Source organism: Galleria mellonella, unplaced genomic scaffold, assembly GCF_026898425.1.
Source record: "Galleria mellonella isolate WM207_F2 unplaced genomic scaffold, CSIRO_AGI_GalMel_v1 utg171, whole genome shotgun sequence".
Lineage (NCBI taxonomy): Eukaryota > Metazoa > Arthropoda > Insecta > Lepidoptera > Pyralidae > Galleria > Galleria mellonella.
The window spans coordinates 2,728,863-2,751,419 of NW_026442014.1; the positions used below are offsets into that span (position 1 = coordinate 2,728,863).

At 33.8% G+C, this 22,557-nt stretch overlaps 1 protein-coding gene and 3 non-coding genes across 4 annotated transcripts; 2 read left to right on the top strand and 2 right to left on the bottom strand.

The window, feature by feature from the left end:
• Positions 1–1,112: 1,112 nt before the first annotated feature.
• Trnah-gug (transfer RNA histidin (anticodon GUG)) lies at positions 1,113–1,186 on the bottom strand. Its single transcript has one exon. It is a non-coding gene; the product is annotated as a tRNA-His (tRNA).
• Positions 1,187–9,040: 7,854 nt separating this feature from the next.
• On the bottom strand, positions 9,041–11,738 carry LOC128200223 (uncharacterized). The gene is made up of 2 exons (XM_052892927.1): positions 11,519–11,738; positions 9,041–11,194 (listed from the first exon to the last, which is right to left on the bottom strand). The coding sequence occupies exon 2, from the start codon at positions 11,189–11,191 to the stop codon at positions 9,221–9,223; it is 1,971 nt and encodes a 656-aa protein (XP_052748887.1). The 5' UTR covers positions 11,192–11,194; positions 11,519–11,738; the 3' UTR covers positions 9,041–9,220.
• Positions 11,739–13,674: 1,936 nt separating this feature from the next.
• Positions 13,675–13,746, top strand: Trnah-gug (transfer RNA histidin (anticodon GUG)). The gene has a single exon. It is a non-coding gene; the product is annotated as a tRNA-His (tRNA).
• Positions 13,747–16,088: 2,342 nt separating this feature from the next.
• On the top strand, positions 16,089–16,160 carry Trnah-gug (transfer RNA histidin (anticodon GUG)). The gene has a single exon. It is a non-coding gene; the product is annotated as a tRNA-His (tRNA).
• The last annotated feature ends 6,397 nt before the right edge of the window (positions 16,161–22,557 follow it).

The following is a 22,557-nucleotide window of genomic DNA, read 5'->3' on the forward strand; positions in this document are numbered from 1 at the left end:
TGCCTCTTCTTTGAAAAACCCCATACTGTAGTCCCTTGGGAAAGTCACGGAAATATAAAAGCGTATTTCTCTTACAATTACGTAGACTATTTCCTATTATATCGTAACGATAAAACCATACGATACCATGTCAAAGATTTCCATTTATATACGATTGCCGCTGTTTTTCGGTATCGCCCATGTAATCCTCTGAACTCTCGAGGGATTGCATACTCTATATAAGAATATAAAAATAACTATTTACTTATATATTGTTTTTACATATATAAAAACTAATTAGGTATATAATTACGCAAATGTGAAAACTATTTGTGATTTAACATAAATATAATTTGAATATATATAGTGATTAAATCAGTATTCAAAATAAACCTTTTTATATACATTCTCGTACATTGATATATGTAGTTTTTTTTTATAAAAAAAAGAAATATGATAAAAAAATAAATTATAACAAAATATATATAATATCAAGTCAACAGACGGCATTTTTACTTACAATTAATATAATTAATAAATAATAATATAATATGTATATAACAACAAGAACCAGCATATTTTATAAACAATCAGACTGTACATTTTCCTAAAAATAAATAAATAAATATCGATGAAAGATACATTATAGAAAAATATTCAATATGCTGTATATGAGTTAAAATTTTAAAATTAAGCAATAAAATCTGAACTATTATATATATTTAACAATAGTAGTAATTAAATACCCATACCCATTTAGATTACATATTAACGTGGTTCCCTCATTTATGTATAAACTAAATAATGCAGTAATTAAATTGTGCGGAAAGAAATACAATATGATTATTTTACGCACATTTACCATATGAAATAAACGATTACAGTATTGATGGAATAAATGAAAAACAATAACAATACATAAAAAAAGAAAAGTATAGAAAAAATGACCGACATGGAATGGCCTACACATTGCTTTACCGTGCATATCGTGAGAAGCGAATAAGGGAACTAAATGGTCAAAATGGTGGAAATGAGACCTTCTTAAAACCAAAGCCTAACTACGGTTGCCAATCCGTCGGAGAAGCATGGCAACTACTGGCAATAAAAATAAGCTCCGCCGCGACAGTTTTCACTGCCGTGACCAGGATTCGAACCTGGGTTATACTACGGCCACAACGTAGGGTCCTAACCACTAGACGATCACGGCTATCGGAGCTGATACCTTTACCTTCTAAAATTACGGTTGCATTCATCGATTAATGCAAAGCAACCAATTTGGAAAGTGCTTTAATTGTTAGGTTTGGTAGCGAGAAAGCTGTATTTTATTTTAGTAGCATTATTCGTATCTAGATCACGACTCTTGCGACGTTCAAATATCCGTATACAAATGAATAATAAAGCAATACAATTAATTTTATATTATTATCTAAATGCATTATAATTATGAAGTATAAAATTTTACATCGACTCTTTTTACAGTCACTAGCGTTGTCTTGATCCAGTAAGTTTACCACTACGAAGATCGTCAGGTCGACCCCCACACGGTTCTCCCTGGATACCATCGTGGTTAATTCTTGTGGAATTTGTCACAATGGGCTAACTAACCTGGATTCCACCTCACCTATTTTTTTTTTGGGTGATAATGGAATGGTAACCCCACCCGCGCTATCGGTATACACCGGCGGGGCATCAGTGACGGATGATAGGTGAGGATGAAGTGGGTCAGTTAGCCCATCGTGATGAATTCAACAAGAATTGTTCACAATGGTTTCCAGGGGGAACCACGTGGAGGTCGACCTAATATATTGCTAGCAATGGGGCTGTCAAACTCCATTTCTAACAATCCCTTTCCTCACCTATTATCTCTCACTAGTCCCCCGCCAACGTATCCTGATATCACAGGCGAGGTTACCATTCCATTTTCACCCATTAAAAAAAAAAACACTACCGAGATCGCTGTTTTTAGAACATTTTAACTTACTTTACAAACAATTTTATTATTCTAACATCAAACCGTGCAATAAAGGGAAACTTACTCTAAGACCCTTTTAAGACCTTTATAAGCTTTTTATTTAGTTTTACAAATTAAGCTTCAATGAACATTGTTTACAAAGTAGCCGTTGTACCTATTCTTATGAGTAAGTAGTTGAAGTAAAAAGAAAAAAAGAAAAAGAAAAAAAAATAAAAAAAAAGAAAAGAGAGAGAGAGAGAGAGAAAAAAAAAGACTTTAATTTTTATTAAAATTTTTTTTATTCGAATAAACTTGTTTACAATTATTTATAATCGTCATTTTTATATTTTCTTTTTTTTATACAACTTAGAACGACAAACAAGCTGACGGTCCACTTGACGGAAAGTGATAACCGTCGCCTATAGACATGAGCAGTACCATGGACATAACAGAGTATACTGTTTTGCCCATGATAGCCCCCCATGCGTTGCCATTCCTGAGGACTCAGATGTTATTCCTCTGTACCCTGTAAATTCACGCCATATCCCACCCTTCAAACCGAAACACAGCCATGCAAACACAACTGCTTCACGTTTGAAACACGAATGGGACAGAGATGCCCAAGCAATCGACTTTTGTACATAGTCTCCCTCTGGTATTTTTATATGAATGCATGGTTCTGAAAATTATTATCTGTTGAAAAGAACTCGCAAGAAATTCAACAGTTACTCTGTTAACTAAGATTTAAAAGAACAGTTAGTAAATGTATACTAATTGCCATTGTGATCGGTTAAACTCTTAACGCATTAAGAAGTGACACAAACCAACTTACCAGAGGGAGACTTTGTACGAGAGTCGTTTGCTTGAGCACTTCTGTCCCATTCGTGTTTCAACCGTGAAGCAGTTGTGTTTGCATGGCTATGTTTCAATTTACAGGGTATAGAGGAATAACACCTGAGTCCTCAGGAATGGCAACGCAAGGAGGGTATCATAGGCGAAACAGTGTACTCTGTTATGTCCACGATACTGCTCATGTCTATAGGCAATGGTTACCACTTTCCATCAGGTGGGCCGTCAGCTTGTTTGTCGTTCTAAGTTGTATAAAAAAAAGAAAATATAAAAATGACGATTATAAATAATTGTAAACAAGTTTATTCGAATAAAAAAAATTTTAATAAAAATTAAAGTCATTTTAAGTAGTATAAAAAAATACTTTCATATTTATAAAATTAGTAATCTAGTAAGGATGTGACTGAATGTCATGTCTGTACAGTTATTATGAATTACAATTACCCATTTCCCCCTTTAGGCACATATAATATACATCTTTTGGGGTGGTCAGAGTCTATAGGAATAGGTAGACATAGATGCGATGTAAGCACAAGGAAAAATATCAAGAAACCATTCAATCGAAGCTATAAACAACCCTTTTTATTATTTATTTCTTCAGAATGTATGTTCAAATTCTGAGGTTCGGATACATAAAGATATACCTTTATCTAATAAATAATATCTATATACAGGTGTTATTTTACGAAGATTAATATCACTGGTTAATTAGAATTATTTATATATTTTATTTCGATTTATTTATTATTATTATTTTGTTTAATACTAATGGTAGTGGAATTAAACAAAATAATTCTTATTAATTAACCAATATAATATCTGTATTCTTTTATGTATATAAACATACCTGTGATAAACCTTTAAACATATCTTACTTTAATTAGATACAGCATTAAATATTAATTAATTTCAGATGTAGGTACGTGTTCCAATTTATTTCAGCTGTACCTTTTCCAACCATAATAATATAAATTAAACATTCATTATTGTTTTATAATCGCATCATTCTTTAAAGGGAATTTATTCATTCGGTAATCTTTCTTATATAGCAAAATTATAAAATTGAAACTAGACGATGTCTGTATATGGAATATATTTGAGAAAATTTGATATAAGGGGTCTTAGTAAGAGCAATCGGTTTTTTTTTTTTATTTTCAAATAGCTGTATGTTTGTACTGGTAACACGCAAAAACTATTACACCAAATTTGATGCGGCTCTCACAGTTATATTTCTGAAGGTCTAACTTAAAATCTGGCATACAGTTTGTCTCGATACATCGTCTAGAAATGATCTCTTTCCTATTTCTAAAAATTTTCCTACTTCTGAAATCTACGTGTACGAAGTAATGGGGAAAAGCTAGTAGTATTTAAAGTCCATCTCTGACAAAGTTGTTGCTTCAAATAAAGGCTCAGAACGAGCTTTCTTCAAATAGTTTTAGTAAAAATCTTTTCATTGTGCAATTCCTCCTGCAATGTAGGACGACCCCTATTACGAGTAGATGGAGTGACGACCCCAAATGCATCAGTGCAGTCAATGGATGCAGGTGGTTCAGGACCCTTCCTTGTGGCAGTTTATGGGGAAAGCCTATGTCCAGCAGTGGACGGATAATGGCTAATAATTGCTCATTAAAACTATGGTGTTTATTCATATACTAATTTAAATATTCATCTCATTTCCAACAAAAAAATGCATAGTAAGACCCAAGTGGGCCTTTAAAAGTTGTTTATTGTTGTTATGTATTTGGTAAATAATATTTCTCGTATTTCCCATCAAAAACAAGATTATCGAAGAAGACGTATCAATTTAATAAACATCTGTACTGATAAAATTCCAAACTTTATGTAAGATCTCGCGGTATCGAAGTTTCAGATTAACATGAACAAGTACGAATGTAAACCACTTGGTATACTATATTACAATAAGTTGGCCAACAATATAAGGCTTAAAAAGTATAGGAGTACTGTAATTACAAATTAATTTTGTAAAATCAATAAATAATACCATCGACTAATTTAAGATTGGGTTACAAAAAAATATCTCACCAGAGGAAGACTTTATAAAAAAGTCGTTTGCTTGAGTACCTCTGTCCCATTCGTGTCTCTACCGTGAAACAGTTGTGTTTGCATGGTTGTGTTTCGGTTTGAAGGATGGGATATGGCAGTGAATTTACAGGGTTCAGAGGAATAACACCTGAGTTCTCAGGACTGGCAACGCATGGGGGGTATCATAGGCGAAACAATATGCTCTGTTATGTCCATGGTAACTGCTCATGTCTATAGGCGACTATTACCACTTTCCATCAGGTGGGCCGTCAGCTTGTTTCTCATTCTAAGTTAAATAAAAAATAATCGACTTTGATTATGGTAACACCAACAATTTTGATTTAAAAACGAAACTAGTAAATAAATTTTGATAATCTTATGATAATCTAATAATAAAAAAATATACTTACCTGAAAGTATATCTTTTTAGACAAAAAAGAATTTTCCATATTGATTTATAACGGAGGTAACAAACGTAAAAAAATACAACTGAATTGAGAACCTCCTTTCCTAAAGTCGGTTGAAAAGCTAATGCGTTCAAATTTGTTAACATATAACACATAATGTACCTAATATAATCATTTGGGGGGAAAGGGATTGTTAGCAATGAAGTTTGACAGCCCCAATGCTAGCAATATGCCCTATTAGGTCGATCTCCACGTGGTTCCCCCTGGAAACCATCGTGAACCATTCTTGTTGAATTCATCACAATGGGCTAACTGACCTGCTTCATCCTCACCTATCATCCTTTACTGGTGCCCCACCAGTGTATACCGATAGCGCAAGCGTTACCATTTCATTATCACCCAATAAAAAAAATATATAATAATTAGTAAAATTATATTATGTAATCGAATCATTCGTTTTGTAATCGAATCATTCGTTATATAATCGAATCATTCGTTATATAATCGAATCATTCGTTATATAATCGAATCGTTCGATTAATATGTTTTGTCAATTTAGAGAAAACCGTTTGTAAAAGTTGGAACACTTCTATTATTTGTATGGCCTATGTAAACGAGAAAAGTTTGGAAAGTTATTTAAAAGTTTAACGTTAACAAAGTGCTGTCAGCATCTTTATTATTCCATATATGTACTTGTTCAAATATTATATTTTCGATGTATATATACATATAAGGAAATACATAATTTCCTATGTGGTCCCGGCATAGAATAGGTTATCCCTTCCTATTTCGTGAGTGTCGTAAGAGGCGACTAAAAGAACATAATGGAAGAGGGATGGACAGCAGCATCCCTCTTAAAACATCTCCAAAGCCATTTACTGTGATTGGCAATTCACCTGCCAAACGTGGCAACTACTGGCAAAACTCCCCTAGGGAGAGGCCTATGTTTAGTAGTGGATGATTAAAGGCTGATATGATGATGATGATAAAAAACATAATGTTATAATTGCTATATTTTGTCAATGCTATAATGATATTATATTGACGTTTATTAGAATAAAAATTAGACTCTTGTGATCAAACTAGAAATAGATAGATAGATAGATATTACTGCAGCGGCCAGCAACTGAGGCATTTATGGACGAACGTGCAAATGTGGGCCGAGGCGCAGCCGAGGCACATATACTTGAGTCCATCAATGCCTAGTTGTGGCCAAGGCTTGTATAGTACTTTTCTCAAACAATGCGCGGAAATTAGAAACACGAAGGTAGTTTTGCTTAAAAGCAAAGCACTGAGATTCAGCTACAGCCTGAAGGCTACACGGCTAGGCTACACGGACGCGCACAACAAACCCAGAGTGTAACCTGTGTAACCAATTTAACAGCCAAAGATAAAATTACAAAGATAAATACAGCTTAGAATAATAAAAAGTCATTATTTATAATATTAAATATTTAAATAAGAAAGTATTATCTACATATACATAACCAAATTTCAAGAAAAACAATCTATCTAATGCTTACTACCTGTTGAGACAGATGTTGAATTATTCAAAATGCTTCCTCGTCGTTGCAATGCCCACGACTATTGGTTTTCTCAGAAAGTGTAATCTGCTTTCTTATACGATTACCTGTCGTATTTTGGAAACAATCCTGGTATGACTTTACTGAGCTAGACACCGAACAAACAAGATAGATAGATAGATACTCTGTATTGTTTCCTCCAAAAGATTACAATAGTAAATGTATTATAAATACAAACAATTACAAGTAATAATTACAGTAAGAAAACAATGGGCGGCCTTATTGCTAAAAGCGATCTCTTCCAGGCAACCTTTGGATGGAGAGGAGCAATTATAAATAGTTTGATTGGAGGCACGATGAAAATTCTGTCATTTTAAAATGCATATGGAGAAGTAATACATGCAATAATGTAAATATGTATTTCTACTTATTATAATACAGTTTTTAACTAGTTTTCTTTTTTTTTTTACTAATGCAGTTATTTTTGAATCAAATTCTTTTTTGTGACAGATTTTTCTTAAATTTTAAATAAATTCTTTAAATTATTTAATTATTGAAAAACTATTATACTTTTATGTATTATATATACACACACATTCACATGTATATATAACCTAAACACCTACCCAAATAAATAAAAATATATAAATACATACCTACTTGTATGTAAAGTAAGTATGCTAATCAGGTAAACAAACAAATTAAGAAGTTAACTTGTTTGCTTGCTCAGATAAAAATGTAAATATTTGGTTTTATTTTAAAATAATTTTGGATAAAAGCTAACTAAATTAGACCAATGTCCAGCAATGGACAGTTAACGGCTGATAATGTATGATACGATACGGCAGTATAAAAAGATAAATAAAATACAATTATATTTATGAATGCATGAACTCAAAAACTACTTAATTGGGCTTAAAAAATTCAGCGAATGACATATAATTTATTTTAAATAAAAAAAAAAAAAACCGTACGAGGCCTGGCTGGATCGCTAGTGATAAATAAATAATCCGTGAAAATAAAAAACAAAAATATTCTAACATTTTTATGCATTATTATGACCATAAAACATATCAGGATTATTTATCAAATATTTCAAATAGAACAAAAAAAAAAAACAAAAAAAAGTAACGACTAAATATTTAAATAGCTCTTGTCTTTCTAACTGTATGCATTGAATCCCTGATACTTTAATAATGACACGGGAAGTCTTGACCTGTTGGCACAAGGGTCCCGAAAGGTGAGTAAATATTTTGTGAACGAATTACTTAGCTATATATTGTTTACATAGTACCAGTGATAGTGCTGTGTGACCAGTGATGTGCCGAGTACTAAGTACTCTGTGTTCGAGTACTCGACCATTATCATTTCAGCCTGTATCTATCCACTATTGGATATAGGCCTTCACCAATACCTTCCAACATCCTCAGTTTTTCGCACTGAGGCCTATTTATTGTTGGTCCTTTTTATTGGAGAGTTTATGCCTGTAAGTTACCACAGTGAGCAAGTGAGTTGGTGACTGGAATTTTGAGTGGATTATTAAACGAGTTTAAGGAAAGGGATAGGATGTTACTAAGTGGAAGGATGTGGGATTCGACAGTGACAGCCGTGGTCTCTGGGGGCTGTACCCATATTCATCGGAAAGATGAACTCAGTGAAGATAAATGCTTAATACCTATACAAAATTCGGATATACAATTTTCGAATACAAGTTTCGAGTTCTTGCTGTACTCGAATTCTAATTGGATCTTTAAGGTATATTTTATATTTTTGTTTCATCGTTTCATTTATATTTCCTTAATTAGTAAACAAAAAATTATTAAATGCCTGAACATTTATTATCAATATTAAATGTTAGCTTCGAAAATAAGTACTTAAATACTAGTTCGAGTACTGTGATGCGAGAACAGAATTAGATTTTTTTTAATAAGTACCAAAATACTCGAATACTAAAAAAGGCTAAATCATGACTTCACTAGTACCACAAAAATTTCCAGGATAAGTATATCTAGGATTAAGAGAAGGGATTGGTTTTATATGGCTAGATACTAGTTTGGTTTCGTTTCCCTTGGTTTCGTTCGCATCACCGTATATTGATTGACCGGGATAAAAAGCTGATACCTTCTTCATCTCATACAATACATGAAAATATACTACATTCCATCACAACTGGTTGAGATATTAAAGCGGTAACAATGAAACAAAGTTACTTTCTTTATATATACATATATACATAATATGTAGGGGAGAGTCGGGTAGCCTCGGCCACATAAATAAAACTCATGATATCTTGAAAATCAACCGAAATAAACATTTATTTTTAAACTTTAACTTAAACTAAACATATATCTTATAATATTAATTAAGTTAGAAACTGATAGTTTTATTATATTAGCTTAAATCAAGTCTCAAAAGCAGTCTTCAATATTTGTTAAAATAATTTTTGGAGGGTAGCCCCGGACATAGAATTACTGATGACCAAATCGTTCTTTAGCCTTGCATACGTCACAATAGTAGTAAGCCAGCGATGGATCAATATCCACACACGCTTCGTGCGCCCAGTCTTTGCATCTATGACACTGGATCCAATCTTCCTCGAACGTTTCTCCACAAATGATGCATTCTGTATCGTGGTCTCTTTCTAGCTGAGTCAAACTTTGAATATTCTTCTTTGTTTTCATTTTATTAGTTGCCGCCTTTCTTTTATTCGTTGTAGTTTTATTGGTTGCAGCCTTGGTTGTGTTGGTCGCAGCCTTTTTCTCTACCAACGCATTTTTGAAGGGCGAAGATGTCAGAATCTCACTTTTTTGTGTTTTTCGTGAACGCGCTGCAAGACGCCTCTTGGATGCATCGGGAAGAGGGGACAACTGCTTAAGCAATTCATTTACAGTAGCAGGTGCAGTTGATTCTGTAATTTCTGACGTTGATGCGGGCATAAATGATGGCTGCGTATTGCCACTGGCTGATGGGTGTGATATAAGACTGGTAGATGGTTGCTGGTTACTACTAGTGGATGGCTGCTGGGTGCAACTAGTGGATGGCTGCTGGGTGCAACTAGTGGATGGCTGCTGGGTGCAGCTTGTGGATGGCTGCTGGGTACCACTAGAGGATGACTGTTGATTGCAGCATCTGGATTTCTGCTGATTGCAACTAGTTGATAACTGTGATCCCACGACTGTCTCTTCAGAAAAAGCTGGTTCCTGTTCAATATTGGTCATCAATGATGGCAAAAAATCCAAATCACTGAAAATTTCCCTATTGAATGGATAAATCCCTGTGCATTTGAACCCATTCTGTGCTATTTCTAGTCTCGCTGCCTTAACGAAAGCTGAATTGACTAAAGCAACGATGTCATAATCAGTGATCCTAGCCCCTGGATTTTGTCTCATCCACATTGCGCTTGCTGAACCAAATGCAGACTTAAACGGCTTGAAAAATACCCTGTCCAGAGGTTTCACCTTGTGTGTTGTGTGTGGTGGAGTGCTAATCATATGGATGTGATTAGCTCGAGCAAATTCTATCACTGCCAACTCTTTATGGCTTCCATGTCCATCGAGAATCAGAAGGACAGGGTTCTCCTTCGAAGGCTGTACGTGCTGTTTGAAATGCTGGAGCCACATTAAAAATATCTCACCATTCATCCAACCACTTTCGTGTGGAATAGCAATGCTATCTGGTGGAGCTCCAATCATCAAACGACCATTTTTATCCATCCTTTTCCTCGGGAAAATAAAAAGTGGAGGTATAAAATGGCCGCACACGCTCATAGCAAACATCAATGTAATGTTTCGTCCTCTTTCACCAGAAGTCAACTTGCCAACTTGCTTTTTTCCCTTAGTAGAAATAACTTTCTCATTCTTGTGTACAGTGGAGACCCCCGTTTCATCAGCATTGTATATTCTGGAGGCAGGGAATTTGTATTTATCTTGTAGTTGGTGGAGCTGATCATAAAACCGATAGACTTGTGGTTTATTAAACCCAACGGCTCTTGCAATGCTGGTTGACTCTGGACTTCTGAGAGCAATATCTGGGTATTTCTTTATGAAGCTATAATAAAAATCTTTGCCGGCCATTTTCTTTTCTTTATTGAACCTATGAGGTATTTTTAAACGTTCTGCAAATTGAAATGCCAATTTCAAAAACTCTACTTTGGTCAGCGGCATCAGGCGATTATCGAGGTCTTTGACATGGTTATATAATTGCAGTGATTGATTTTCTGAGAAGGTATGTTCATATCTCCCTAGTGTTGGCTTGAACTGTGCTTCTTGTCCACTACCGACAGCTTTTATCCGATCCTGAAGGGTGCTTCTCGGCACATCATATCTCTCAGCTGCTTCTCTCACCGATATCTTTTTTTCCAGTACACATCTTATAGCCTGTTTCATTTTATTTTCGTCCCAATTTCCTCTAGGCGTAATCCTTCCTTTGAATTTTGGCATTATCTGCAAAAGACACAAGATTTTATACACTTGTCTCAACATTGTAATAAAAAAAGACTGTAACATAGAGATGCATAGACAAACAGACATGGTGAAACTACCACGTTTCTTAATTTCACTATGCAATCCAAGAAACTAAACATTTCGTCATAAAAGAAATGTCCGGGGTACCCGACAAAAAAGTGTCCGATTGTACCCGACCGCCTCGATCCTATGTTTTTATTCATATAGGAAATATCAATAAAAACAACGTCAAGTATTTACCTAATTTGTTAACTATAATGACTAACTTACAGAATTAGTAATATACTATGGTGAAGTACTTACATTGTATAACCAATAACCGCACTCAAAAAGTAAACGGCGCACACAAAAGTATAGGTACTGTTAAACAAACGAATGTCACGTGTTGTTCGCACATCAGTCGCAGCGCGTTTGATATGAATATACGGCTAAATGGTGCTGCGGTCGTGTGGATGTGACACTTGTGCATGTATGTGTGCGAACTTTCCTGTAACTAGCACTGACCGAGGGTACCCGCCGGCCGGGGCTACCCGACTCTCCCCTATACGTATGATGAAATACTGCCTATTACTTGTTTTGTCCATGACGCTGTTTATAGTGGTTGCTGGCTAATGGTAACCATCGTGTCGCCTATAGAGGCGACACGACGACTACCACTCACCTTGGTCAACTTGTCTACAATCAAATCGTTCCAAGAAAATGCTACAGTTATATTTAAGAGCCGTTTAGATCGTCCAATGTGCAATGAACTACATCAGCCAGCGTGTTCATTTGGATAACGTAAACAAATGTTGTTTTCTAAATGCTACTGTTCCAGTTTGGAAAATGTAAAATGCATTAAGGGTAAGCGGTATGGTAATTCTAAGTATAGCAAGTATGTAAATTAAAGAAAATTGTATCTCATGATATTAAGATTCGATTTATCTCTGACGAATATAAATTCTTTAAATTTTGTCATACACTTCACTACCATATCCCACCCTTCAAACCGAAACACAGCCATGCAAACACAATGTGTTTGCATGGCTGTTAGAAACCCATGGCGGATGATGTTAGAATAACATGGCGGTTACCACTTTCCATCAGATGGGCCGTCTGCTTGTTTGACATTCTAAGTTGCATAAAAAAACTGTCTATCTTAAATTGTTAGAATATTATATATATAAAACATTTTCTATCTTTATTATTATTAAGTCAACTCAGAGCTAGTTGACGTAAATAAGTACAAATAGCAGATTAGAAAAGGGCATTCATTAATAAATCAACGTGATTTTATTAATATAGCTTATAAGTTAAATTGTAATGAATTGTTTTGTTTAATAAAAAAAAAACACTAAATCAATCACTAGCAGGTTTAATAATAATCTACTTAGTTTTATAATAATCTTTATTCAATTAGATTTGTTTACAAACATTTTTAATTCGTCATTTCAAATGATTCTTCTGCTGGATTCGAAATGTTGTTATCTATTGAGAAGAACCCATAAGAAACTCAACATTTACTCTTTTCAGTTTACTTATTTACAGGTACTTATGTTACCTACTAGGTGGCCTTCTTTAAAGGAATCTTATACCTTTAATTATAATTCAAAGCTTTATTCTTTTCAGTTGACTAGATAGTTTCTTTTATTACAAATAAATTATATATAAATAGGTAATTGTTACATGTTATATTATACATTCTCTATATTTCTTTTTCTTATGCACATGATACTTTTATATGTATTTGTATGGCTACTGTGATTATAATTAGCTTTCCTGTACCACTACTTTAGGTTAACTAGATGAGATGTCTGTTAAAAATAAATTTACCTTTGCTCACATTGTCTCTAATTGTCTCTAACAGCCATGCAAACACATTGTGTTTGCATGGCTGTGTTTCGGTTTGAAGGGTGGGATATGGCAGTGAATTTACAGGGTACAGAGGAATAACACCTGAGTCCTCAGGAATGACAACGCATCGGGGCGTATCATGGGCGAAACAGTATACTCTGTTATGTCCACGGTACTGCTCATGTCTATAGGCGACGGTTACCACTTTCCATCAAGTGGGCCGTCAGATTGTTGGCCATTCTAAGTTGTATAAAAAAAATTATAATTATTACTATATTTCTAAATGAAATCAAGAATACAATCAAAAAATATTCTAATTAATCAGGAAAACCTGACAACACTGTGTAAGCACCACAACCAACCAGTACAGCATTCCAGATCATCTAATGTAAATGCGACCAGTCTTTTAACAACATTAGGTGGTGCTCAATTAAAATACGGTATTTTGGATAATGTAATTTGCCCATAAAGCATTCGCTTGACCACAAGAGATAAAATATGCCGTTAATTGAAGCCATTACTCACTCAACCATAAAATTGATTGTGCAACGCATTCTACGGTGAATGTGCATTTATTTTATTCAAAGTGTACGATATTTTCAACATTTTCGTCATCAGCTCCGACAGCCGTGATCGTCTAGTGGTTAGGACCCTACGTTGTGGCCGTAGTAACCCAGGTTCGAATCCTGGTCACGGCAGTGAAAACTGTCGCGGCGGAGCTTACTTTTTTTTTCTTTAATATAAATTCTTTACAAATGCATCAAACACATTCTTCTCGTTGCGATGAGATATCACAGATTTTAATTTTGATAGCGACATGTTCGTGGTATTCCAATCTCTGACTGAACATGCCACATATTACAAAGCGAGGGTAACCACCGATACCTCCTAAATGACATTTACAAGATATTTGTAGAATTTTTCTCTGACATATCTTTCTCCTCTTCCATATTACATACAGAAATATTTTTTACGTCAATGTTATAATGTGGATTTATTAATAATTCAATTACTGTTTGGTTTTATTGTATTTAGAATGAATTCAGATTGCATTAGATATAAAATACTTAGAATAGCAAACAAGCTGACGGCCCACCTGATGGAAAGTGGTAACCGTCGCCTATAAACATGAGCAGTACCATGGACATAACAGAGTATACTGTTTCGCCCATGATACCTCCCATGCGTTGCCATTCCTGAGGACTCAGGTGTTATTCCTCTGTACCCAGTAAATTCACGCCATATCCCACCCTTCAAACCATAACACAGCCATGCAAACACAACTGCTTCACGGTAGAAACACGAATGGGACAGAGGTACCCAAGCAATCGACTTTTGTACAAAGTCTCCCTCTGGTTTTTTTGGATATATTATATTAACGTATATTACATATACAATGTATTCCATTCTTATCTATTATGGAGTGTTTAATTTAATCTCAAGTACTGTAAGTGTCCAATTTGGAAGCTTTCAAATAAAAATTACATCAAATGCCGTCCATTAACGATAATAATTGTATTATTGTCTGCGCCACTCATATCTTATATCCAATCTATTAATTACTAGCGGCCCGTCCCGACTTCGCACGGGTGGACATTTTTATAACATTTTAAAAAGTAATTATTCTGACATAACGATAATAGTTGGACATATAGTATCGCGAAGTTTTTTGTAGTTATTGATATTTTCTTCAATATTGTAGAACATACTTTTGTTCTATCACCAATAGTTTCCGCAGCGCACGCCACGAAAGATATTTTATAGCATTTTTTTACACCTTGAATATCCCTAATCTTTTCTAGCAATGAATATAGCCTATGTTACTCAGGGTGAATGTAGCTGTCTAATGGTGAAGAATTTTTGAAATCGGCAAAGTAGTTTTTGAGTTTATTCATTACAAACATACACACAAAAATACAAATCTTTCCTCTTTATAATATGAGTGTAGATAACCGTTAAAATAGAAATAGTGTGTATATATATATATATATATATATATATATATATATATATATATATATATATATATATATATATATATATATATATATATATTAAAGCATTCATAGGGACGGACAGCGACAGCGACTTTATACTATGTAGTGATAAGACATATGGTTCTAGCAAATGGTCTATGGTCTATGGACCATGGTCTAACCTATATTTATAGTTATATTTATGGTTTATAAATATAGCTATAGCTAGAGGTGACAAAACGAATTTAATAGTCAAAAGATGGACAGCAGCGTTCGTCTTAAAACGTCACCAGAGCCTAACTGCGGTTGCCAATCCGCTTACCAAGCGTGGCAAAACCCTCCCCCCCCCCCCCCCCGCCCTGCTTAAATCCCCTTTGATGTTATGATGATGATGCTTATGTTCAGCAGTGGACAGTTAACAGGTAAATGATGATTTATATATATTTTGACATATATCATAACATAGACTGCCATAAGGAACGGTCCTGCGCTATCTACCACCAGAAGGAGACTTTGTACAAAAGTTGTTTGCTTGGATACCTCTGTCCCATTCGCGTTTCAACCGTAAACTAATTGTGTTTGCATGGCTGTGTTTCGGTTTGAAGGGTGGGATATGGCGTGAATTTATAGGGTACAGAGGAATAACATGGTAAACATTGCAACTATTGGTAAAACCTCACAAATAAGTGATACCTATGTTCAGCAGTGGACTGATGATGAGTGAACAGATGGTGATGAGGAAAACACACTACGAGTATAACACCTGTCAGATATACAATGACATTGACATAATATTGACCTAGATAGATAACAAAGTATCCGCCCCGGGTAATAAGTTATTGTATTGCTTTCGAAAGAGCAATTACAAATTCGATTACACGCTACGTCACGGTTGCTCGAGGCAAAAAAGTGCTCCAGATTAATGTAAAAGGTAATACTGCCAAAAGCAAATGAGCATTGCCCGTTTGTAAAGTCGTTCGCTTCGACCATTTTAAATTTAGAAGCGTAATAACAACTCAAGAAAGCGGTTGCATTTTTAGAAGATAAAACCACCAGCTCCGATAGCCGTGATCGTCTAGTGGTTAGGACCCTACGTTGTGGCCGTAGTAACCCAGGTTCGAATCCTGGTCACGGCAGTGCAAACTGTCGCGGCGGAGCTTGGGTTTTGTTTTAATAATTGAAATCACTTACATGTTTATAAGGTCATATACATTTCTTACATGTTTCTAAAATATACAGTCTCTATATATCATATTATTTATCAAGAAATTAGTCTAGTTTTCCTAATTATTAAAAAAAAAATGATATTTAAAGGGATATGAGTAAAACTAGCTTTCAAATCTCGTCGAAATAAATAGATATAAGGCTTGTAATGAGATATGGATGAAATATCAACCGAAATTATCAATAATTAAATGAATATTTTATATACTGAAATATAAATTGTTCCAAAAACGGCAAATAAATCGTTAATGCTTACGCGTGCCATTTTTGTATAATATATAATATAATATATATATTTGTTACAACAATATAATATATATATATATATATATATATATATATATATATATATATATATATATATATATATATATTATCAGGATATATATGAAGTTAGAAAATATAGATTAAAAACAGTACTAGCGGTGTCTGAAAGTATAATAATGTTATTAATATTAGATATATAAATAAATAAACAAATATATAGCCTATGTTATTCGCTAAAAATGTAGCTTGTAGCTATAGGCGAAAGAATTATTAAAATTAGTTAAATAACTTTTTAGTTACAAACAAACGAATCATTCCTCCTTATAATATTAGTATAAATATATTTAGATAATCGTTACTCAATCACGCACAAAAAGCTAAACGTATTTTGATAAACGGGAAGCAAAATAGGCGATATCCTAAATAAACGCATAGCATCTTAAGTAGCTATGCCTGCGACTCAGTTCGTGTGACCGGAATAAATAACATGTTCGGAGGGCTAAGTTTCTTTTTGGTACTACAAATATTCTATACAAAATTTATTTATTTATTTATAATATAATATCAAATGGAGGCGAATGTAATGCACATTCAATGCATTTTATTTATATTTCTTTTTATTATTATTTTTAATAAGGGATTTCGCGGCTGACTCTTGGCCACAACAGAATATCAGTGTTTTGCTCTTTTAAGGGCAAAGCAATAAACTGAGTTGTGACCATTTTGTGTTGCTATGGCATACGCATGAAGGAAGGGAAAGAAAGGAGATTGTTAGTTTATACATTTTGTTTTTTTTTATTTGTGTTTTTTTTATTTTCATTCTTTTATCTCTTTTACTGTGTATTATGTATATGTTTTTTATTGTAATTTGTGTGCTGTAAGTAATGTAAATAAATTATCTATCTATCTACCCATTCTGTTCATGTGATAAATTTAATGAAAATTGGTTAAAAAGTTAAGTGTCAAGTAAAATGTGATCTCTCTTTCACATTTATAATATCGATTACAAGAGACATTACAAAAAATAAAGGTTTTTTAATACCAAATATACACATAGATAGATATGTTTATTGCAATAATAACATATCGTACACAAATCTGTAATAACTAGAATTTACTCGCGACTTCGTCCGCGGGACTAGGATATGTTTACTAAGTAACATAAAAAGTAACCTATATCCTACTCCATCCCATATGGTACGTGTATACCAAATTTCATAGAGGTTTGTTAAGCCGTTAAGACGCTATAAGGTAACAAACAAACCCAATTTCACATTTATAATATTAGTAAGTATATGCGTTTGAATTTCAGAAATTATATAAAGTTACTATATAAATATAAGAATTATTTAGTAACCGTGTAAATTTAAGGACTGGAATAGGTATTAATATTAAGTTTTAGAACTAAGAAAACGAACCTCAAAGTTCGTATCAGAGATCTTAACAACCTAGTTAATTACTTCGTCTTCTATTAATCCTCAGACATAATAATATTTGAAGTTTGAAGTTTGTATTACTACCACACCTTTATTACACTAAAGTCGATTGCTTGGGTACCTCTGTCCCATTCGTATTTCAACCGTGAAGCAGTTGTGTTTGCAAGGCTATGTTTCGGTTTAAATTCACGCCATATGTGGGATATATGGCGTGAATTTATTGGGTACAGAGGAATAACACCTGAGTCCTCAGGAATGACAACGCATGGGGAGTATCATGGGCGAAACAGTATACTCTATTATGTCCATGGTACTGCTCATGTCTATAGGCGACGGTTACCACTTTCCATTAGGTGGGCCGTCAGCTTGTTTGCCATTCTAAGTTGTATAAAAAAAAACACTCATCTGTATAGACATGCAAGTAAAAAAAATAAAAAAAGACAAAATAATATAATAAAATACGCATTTTGAATGTAAGTATATAAGTTAATTTGTATTAAGGTAAGCATATTTATTATTTCTTAGTAAAAACAACCTTGCTATTTCCTCTACTTATTGCACGCACACTGCCCGTTGGTAATTAATGCTCCTTTCCACTGAGGGTTTACTGGGAGAGAACTCTTACAGAGTTAAGCTCGCCTTTTATACATCTTTATTCCAAATAAATTATTACAATGTAATTTTTGTGGACAATAAAATATAATGAATGAATGAATAAATGAGTACACTTTATTTGCATTATACAATATAGGAAATAAACAAGGTAATTTATAAACACAACGATACAATTGTATAAGTACAGTAAGGCGGTCTTACTGAGAGCAATCTTTTCAGGACAACCTTAAGGTAATGGACTAATTGTTGTACAAGTAGGTATAATTAAGAAAGTACCTTTATCAAATTAAATATATATATATATATATATATATATATATATATATATATATATATATATAATTATTAACTATACAAATAAATAAAATAATAGTAAATATAATTACAATAATCATACTTGCCTGTACCACTCTCTCATTGCACCATGAACAGGTCATAGCATAATAATTGCACATTATATATCATCATCATCAACATATCACCCGTTCACCGTTTACTGCTGAACATAGGCCTCCCCTTACTAAAAGGTTCTGCCAGTAGTTGCCACGCTTGGCAGGTGGGTTGGCAACTGCAGTTAGTCTTTCGTAATGTTTTAAGAGGGACGCTGTTGCCCGTCCCTCAACCATTAAGTTCTCTCACCTTTTACGACATCCACGGGAAAAGAAGACATGGCTGATTCTATGCCGGGATCACACGGTAATTATTTTATTAGAAATACATACTTTATTATACTAAATTGTTGTAAATCTATTATTGTAAAATAAAAATTCAAACGTATTGACCTCAGGCTATGTATAAAATTTATAAGTATAATTGTTAAAAAGATTCTTACTTGTACCGCATATTTTCTTTCTCAACCACTTCGGGTGTCCCGTCGTCCGTATCAAATAGCGAGAACGGAAGCCCCAGTTCATTTAAGTGTACCAAATTAGAAAAAAAAAAAAATATAAGACATTCAACATAGGTCAAGAACCAGCATAAGTATGTATATTTATGTCAACTTTGTTCAGGTTGAGAGTTGGCATATTGAAAGCCTAGATTATATTGAAAGATTGTATAATATATCTAAGATAATTTCTTGATGAGTTCATAATCTTATTAATATAGGTATAACAAACTTGTAACTATGTAGACGATGCCTGTACATGAGGGATATTTAGGAAAAATTTATAAGGGGGTTTTAATAAAAGTAAGTATTGCTCACAACTCAGGTTACATGTTTATTTCTATAACTAATAACGCAACTTTTAAAATATTTGTAGTCTAGTGTTATTTAATTCATTATAATTGTTACTTAATTTTCTCGCACTGTATTTATTATGTTAAAATAAATGCTGTGAATACCTATAATAGGCACGTGCATTAATATTGTATTATATTTAATGTTTGTTATATATGTTATAATGCAATATGCTCCTGGTGTTCCCTTAAATAAATAAATAAAATAAAAAATAATCTCTCTTCAGTCGTACACTCTTGACAGAGTGCTCGTGGTTTTTATGACGATAGATCTTCTTCACGATTGAAGTCCTCGCAATGCGTCTCCATCTACTTCTGCTCACAGCCGAGCGAGAGCATTCCACAATAGACTGCTGTGTGGCCGTTTTGATGAGGTCAGTCCATCGCGTTGGTAATTTACTCCAAGGACGTTTGCCTTGTATTTGTTAGACAGTTTTTTTTTTATACTACTTAGAAAGGCAAACAAGCTGACGGCCCACCTGATGGAAAGTGGTAACCGTTGCCTATAGACATGAGCAGTACCATGGACATAACAGAGTATACTGTTTCGCTCATGATACCCAGTAAATTCACGCCATATCCCACCCTTCAAACCGAAACATACCCATGCAAACACAACTGCTTCACGGTTGAAACACGAATGGGACAAAGGTACCCAAGCAATCGACTTTTGTACAAAGTTTCCCTCTGGTTTGACTAGTTTGACGTTCCATACAATTTTCATTCCGGATAATATGGCCAAAGTACTTGAGAATTCGTATTTGAACAGCCGACGATAATCTCTCTCCGATTTTCAGTTCGTTCTGATAGGAAATAAAAGTAATAAAAATCAAATATAAAATTTTTAGATATTTTGTCTATACCTGTCTGCCTATATATATTTTTACAGGATCACACAAAAATTACTGCACCAAATTGAATGTAGCTTTTCTAGATAATTTAATAGTTTGTTTTATATTAATACGCCATCTTGAAGTAGTTTATTTAATTGTTTTTATCATTTATGCATACGAAGCAACGGACAAATAGCTAGTATGAAATAAATTATATATAGACAGTATTTAGTGGATATAGACAGTGTTTAGTCTCTAGTTTAGTGCATGCAACATTAGATTGGATGCAATTATGAAAGGGTAAGTAGTTATGTTCCACACGTCGCTTCCATGCACCGTTGGCGTCAGTGCAGCAACTTGGTGCATTAACAAGCTTTTAAGCGCAACTTCATCTGCAAGGCCGTGTAGTTCAGTCGTATAGGGGGTTGAACCTCGGGATGAGAGATAAAACCCTGAAAATTTGCATTGACCTTTATTTCGCCATTCTAAATGTTGCCTATTGAAGCAACTCATAAAATCTCGTGTCCCCGTCTTAAGATATTCAAGATCAAAAGTAAAAAAAAACAATTAACCTCTCTATTACTAACCCTTTCATATTTCTCCCCTATACATATTTGTTCAATAGCACTTACTAATATATTGTTGTTGTTGGGAAAGGGATTGTTAGCAATGGAGTTTGACAGCCCCATTGCTAGTAATATGCCTTATTAGGTCGACCTCCACGTGGATCCCCTGGAAACCATCGTGAACAATTCTTGTTGAATTCGTCACGATGGGCTAACTGACCTGCTTCATCCTCATCTATCATCCTTCACTGGTGCCCCGCCGGTGTATACTGATAGCGCGGGTGGGGTTACCATTCCATTATCATCCATTAATAAAAAAATTATATATTGTCCCAAAATTAAATATTGGTTGTCTAATAAATAATATTGAAATGAAGTATCCGACTAAAACAAATAAAGATTCCCGACTAGTATCGGCGATATCGAAATGGGTGATATATACGAGTACATATCGAAGCGGTACCGACCTTACCCATACCTACCAAGTAGTAACAAGTAAACAAACTCACATTTATAATATCGGCATAATATTTCTTTTTACTTGAAATAAGTTAAGTACACGTGAGTTAAAACAATTCATGGAAACCAACGCTAGTAGCATTTCACGGAATTGTAATAAACAAAGCAATGATTTTGTACTCGTATGAAGAAAAAAAATCCACACTCGGTTATTTGTCGGAAAATTAATTTTCCTTCCACTAAACCGATTTTATATGGGAAAAATAAATCCTTCTTGATTATCCGGTTATGGGAAAACAATTTTCCTAATATATTAGAGAAAAAAATATTTTACTTTTTTTATGAAAAATAAATCCATAAATAAAAAGATTAGACGCGACGTCGTTTTCTTAAAAACTTTTTATAATTCTCATATTATCAGAGGGAGACAAAAGTAGTTTCTTTGGGCACCGCTGTCCCATTCGTGTTTCTACCGTGAAGCAGTTGTGTTTGCATGGCTGTGTTTCGGTTTAAAAGATAGGATACGGCAGTGAATTTACAGGGTACAGATGAATAACATCTGAGTCCTCAGGTATAGTAACGCATGGAGGGTATCATGGGCGAAACAGTATACTCTGTTATGTCCATAGTACTGCTCATGTCTATAAGCGACGGTTACCACTTTCCATCAGGTGGGCCGTCAGCTTGTTTGCCATTCTAAGTTGTATAAAAAAAAATATAATAATTTAAGATTATATTCCACAAACAAAACCGACATTAATTGCGGTAAAATCAGTTATTTTGACTTAAAAACTAAACTTCTAAACCTATTTTAATAAAATTTCTATTGGACCAATCTGTAAGTATATCTTTTCAGATAAAAACAAAAGAATTTTCCAAATCGATTCATAACTG

Excerpts from the sequence above, each read along its gene's own strand:
- LOC128200223 (XM_052892927.1), bottom strand. The coding sequence starts at position 11,191 with ATGCCAAAATTCAAAGGAAGGATTACGCCTAGAGGAAATTGGGACGAA.